Source organism: Ranitomeya variabilis, chromosome 2, assembly GCF_051348905.1.
Source record: "Ranitomeya variabilis isolate aRanVar5 chromosome 2, aRanVar5.hap1, whole genome shotgun sequence".
NCBI lineage: Eukaryota > Metazoa > Chordata > Amphibia > Anura > Dendrobatidae > Ranitomeya > Ranitomeya variabilis.
This window is the reverse complement of record NC_135233.1, coordinates 376316622-376321277: the sequence shown is the minus strand read 5'-3', so window position 1 is coordinate 376321277 and position 4656 is coordinate 376316622. Positions and strand designations below refer to the sequence as shown.

At 41.0% G+C, this 4656-nt stretch overlaps 1 protein-coding gene across 1 annotated transcript; it reads right to left on the bottom strand.

Annotated features, from left to right (window-relative positions):
- Window positions 1-204: 204 nt before the first annotated feature.
- Window positions 205-3540, bottom strand: LOC143806091 (tumor necrosis factor-like). The gene is made up of 4 exons (XM_077286033.1): window positions 3247-3540; window positions 2842-2893; window positions 2055-2111; window positions 205-1946 (listed from the first exon to the last, which is right to left on the bottom strand). Exons 1-4 carry the CDS (start codon window positions 3409-3411, stop codon window positions 1549-1551), a joined length of 672 nt encoding a protein of 223 aa, XP_077142148.1. The 5' UTR covers window positions 3412-3540; the 3' UTR covers window positions 205-1548.
- Between the last annotated feature and the right edge of the window lie 1116 nt (window positions 3541-4656).

Here is a 4656-nt window from a genome sequence, read left to right as displayed (position 1 = left end):
GGAACTGGGTTAAAAAAAACAAACAGGGCCATTGTGTCAGTCTGCACCCCTCAGCTCTTGCACAGTGTTTTTGCAGATTATTCTTGTAATAATTCTTAACCAGGTGGCTTTTTTCCCCAAATTATGACTCATAAGAAATGTAATATAATACTTTAAAAAATAACATAAATATCATATATCAAAGGACATTCAAGAGCGTCGATAGAGTTCAAAATCATTTATTAAAAATGCATTCCAAAATACATAACAAAACTTTGGAAAAAGGAAGCCGTAAAATCGGCCCCAGTAAAGTTAAGGCCCATTCCAGCCTCGATAGTGTTACATGATAACAGCGCACAGTCTACATTGCTTAGCAATAGAAACATCACTTTTTGGATCCCTAAAATAACAAAAGGGAGCCCATACTTTTTAACATAAAGAATATAAATCACACAGGATAATAGAAAGAAATCTGAGATGTCACCAAGAATGATTCAGCGATGACAATGCCCCATAGGGGTGACAATAGCAATATTATTACTTAATTATAATGCATGGCATGAAGTCACATGAGAAACAGGTTATTTGGGAAGTAGAATGCTTCACATACTGTATGACATAATTATATCATACTACTATACTATAAAATAGTTCCAGTTCCAAACTTGTGTATCTGGGGCTTTCTGTGACTTGTCGATCCTTATAGATTTTAAGGTTACGTGTCAACATAAATGGACTTACATACATTGTATGCACATGTTGCAGCACATTCAGAAACATACACATAAAACAAAAAAATACAGTATAGGTTAAATAAATAAATAAATAGATAAATAGTACATAAATAGTAAATTCATAAAAAATGGCCATGAATCAGGAGAGAACTTCCAACATGGAAAGAACTTCAACCAGGACTGAACTTCCAACCGGAAGAGAACTCTAATCTGGAGAGAACTTCCAACCAGGAGAGAACTCCATTGAGGAGAGAACTTCCAACCTGGAGAGAACTCCATCCAGGAGAGAACTTCTAACCTGGAGAGAACACCATCCAGGAAAGAACTTCCAGCCGGGAGAGAATTCCATCCAGAAGAGAACTTCCAACCGGGAGAGAACTCCATCCAGGAGAGAACTTCCAACCAGGCAACAACTCCATTGAGGAGAGAACTTCCAACTGGGAGAGAACTCCATACAGGAGAGAACTTCCAACCTGGAGAGAACACCATCCAGGAGAGAACTTCCAACCTGGAGAGAACACCATCCAGGAGAGAACTTCCAACCGGGAGAGAACTCCAACCAGGAGAGAACTTCCAACCGGGAGAGAACTCCATCCAGGAGAGAACTTCCAACCAGGAGAGAACTTCTGTTGTGTCTGAGTTGACCTATTTTCTGTCCTGCATGTGCAGGATCCATACACATGGAGAGTACACTAATGGTTTGTAAACATAAAAGGCCATCTTCTCCAAAATTTGCTAGTGATAGGGGTAAAAATTCAAGTTCTGAAGTCTACCAACAAGTTGACAGTCCAAATTTAATTTACAACTTTGATGGTACTGAGAGAGTGCTGTTCTGTTATACAGCAAGGATCCCAAAGTAGACTTGTCCAGTGTATGTATCCAGAAAGTCAACATTTGGAGTCTCGGCTGAAATTATATCTCCTTTATCAAGTTTGAAAAGCCCTCCTTGATAAATTGGCTGTGTCCAGGAGGATTTGGAATTTGCATTGCACACTGACTTACTGGATTGGAGGAGGACTATTGGTTCATCATTATTCTCATCCTTTTTGAGGACCTTATGGATGAACTCACTCTTTTTTGGGCAAACTGTGCCTGTGAACAACACTTGGGTATAAACAAAATAAAGACCATCTTGCCGAATTTCCAAGGAGTTCTCGACAAGCTTTATGCTTTCTTCTATGAAGGAATTTTCGGAGCCATGTTGCCATTTAATGTTGTCATTTACTTTTGTTCCTGCAAAAATAAAAAATAATAATCGTTAGGTTTAATTTTTTTCAGAGAGGAAACTGGCGCTCAAATATTGTTCCCTGACTCATGTAAACACAGGACCTTAATACTCACCAATCAAATGAGCAGCGGCCCTCTTTCCCTTCATGGCTTGGGTCTGCGGTACTGATTCTGCAAGAGCAAAAAAAAAGACTCCAGTCAATACAGTTACCCTGGTTTTTAGTATAGTCACTATTTATCACATCTCCATCTCCATCTAGTCTCAGACTGTTGCCAAAAATTCTTGAAGTATTGCCAGACCCATTGCGGTAACTTTAATATACTGGGCTGCAATCTGTAATAGGGTCATCAACTACTAAAATCATTAATAGTAATGTGTCCTCATAGGGGGACTTTTTGGGAACCTTTTTGGCACCCAAAGTTATGCCCCTACACAGCCTAATATCCAAATATCAAGCACAGCCTGTATCCCTTTCAATATTCTTGTCTTACAAAATTATATTTTGTTGGCTCTCCTCTTTATCAATGGTTCCCTACAAGAATAACTCTTATGAGTTGACTAGGAAATAAAATGAAAGAACTGTTTCAGCCTTTTGGGGCTCATCAGCCCAAGATCAAAACCTAGAATACCTTTTTTTTTTTAAATCATGGGGCTATTGTATGGTGCTACCATGAGGCACCGGATTTGTCTTCCGTTGGCACATGCCGCTACAAAAAGTTATTATTTGCCTCCCTATAAAATGAGATATATACAGATGTACGATATGGACTGACAGCAGTGTATGGCTGTATTAATACATGTGCACGAGGTGTGAGCATGAAAAATCAGAAGGAGCACAGAAGACTCGAATCCCACCTGCCATTAATTCCACCCAAAATCTGTCTCTGTCATCATCCTTACCTAAATAATTCTTGATTCGAAGAACTTCTGGAATCTGAAATTCATCCTGAATCTGAAAAGAAGGAAAAGGAACCATGATTAGCTGAACAGTCGGGTGGAATCCTTCCAGCTCTAATTGTGTCATGTGGAATGAATGGAGGAAGCAGATATCAAAACTTGATAAACCGGAGTGACGAGAGGAGCGGCTGGAAGCACAGCTCTGATATTGCACACGGGAAATCTGCCTTGTGGAACTGTTAATACAAGCATGCCCTAGACAATCCTAGTGCTGGGGTACTAATTTAGCTGAATGCTTTGAACTCTAAATGCAGAAGATCTGTAGATTTTTGGATGCAGCAGCGCCGAGTTTGTCACTTCAGCTTTGCCTCATCTGTATAGATCAGTTGTCCTTAAAGAGACACGCACCTTCTTTGGAGTCGGGATGATCTGGAAGTGAAGCAGGGCTAAAATGATGGTTGCGCCCAATAATAAGACGAAGGAGCCGATGCTGAGCCAGTGGATGCACGATGTCCTGCTTCTTTGCACATTTTGGAGCAGGGGTTCCTCGCTGCGCACCTGTGTCAGTTCCATCTCTCTGCACTGTGTTCTTCTATTATCTTCTTATATCCTGGTTGTAATTTTGTGCCTTTTTATATATATATTTTTTTAACTCCAGGCAGTTGCTGTTTGGAAGGCTTTTTGTGCTTTAATGAGTTCTCTCTCCTCTACAGGAATTTAAACCCTGGCCTCCAAAATTTCCCGTGACATCAGGCTGGGTGGAAATCTATGGGTGACACCTTCTGCTGCTGCTGTTCACTCTGTTCTCTGTCTCCTCCCTCAGTGAAACAAGAAATAACGGCCGTTTAGAAAAAGAAACTTGAAAAAGAAAAGGGGAAGCACAATGCCTGCCCTGCAATCTTGGAAAAGAAACTTCTGCATTTTTCAATGGTGTCATGTGGAAACTGACAAGTTTGGACGCCGGCTGAGATGTGGAAGAAGAGGGTGAAACTAACGATGGTAAAATATAAAGGAGGGTTGTCACCTATTCACAAAGTACAGTGGGGCAAAAAAGTATTTAGTCAGTCAGCAATAGTGCAAGTTCCACCACTTAAAAAGATGAGAGGCGTCTGTAATTTACATCATAGGTAGACCTCAACTATGGGAGACAAACTGAGAAAAAAAAATCCAGAAAATCACATTGTCTGTTTTTTTATCATTTTATTTGCATTTTATGGTGGAAAATAAGTATTTGGTCAGAAACAAACAATCAAGATTTCTGGCTCTCACAGACCTGTAACTTCTTCTTTAAGAGTCTCCTCTTTCCTCCACTCATTACCTGTAGTAATGGCACCTGTTTAAACTTGTTATCAGTATAAAAAGACACCTGTGCACACCCTCAAACAGTCTGACTCCAAACTCCACTATGGTGAAGACCAAAGAGCTGTCAAAGGACACCAGAAACAAAATTGTAGCCCTGCGCCAGGCTGGGAAGACTGAATCTGCAATAGCCAACCAGCTTGGAGTGAAGAAATCAACAGTGGGAGCAATAATTAGAAAATGGAAGACATACAAGACCACTGATAATCTCCCTCGATCTGGGGCTCCACGCAAAATCCCACCCCGTGGGGTCAGAATGATCACAAGAACGGTGAGCAAAAATCCCAGAACCACGCAGGGGGACCTAGTGAATGAACTGCAGAGAGCTGGGACCAATGTAACAAGGCCTACCATAAGTAACACACTACGCCACCATGGACTCAGATCCTGCAGTGCCAGACGTGTCCCACTGCTTAAGCCAGTACATGTCCGGGCCCGTCTGAAGTTTGCTAGAGAGCA

Coding starts and splice junctions, on each gene's coding strand:
- LOC143806091 (XM_077286033.1), bottom strand. CDS start 3,411: ATGGAACTGACACAGGTGCGCAGCGAGGAACCCCTGCTCCAAAATGTG. Junction 2,894..3,246: donor TCATCCCGACTCCAAAGAAG/GTGCGTGTCTCT, acceptor CCTTCTTTTCAG/ATTCAGGATGAATTTCAGAT. Junction 2,112..2,841: donor TCGAATCAAGAATTATTTAG/GTAAGGATGATG, acceptor TTGCTCTTGCAG/AATCAGTACCGCAGACCCAA.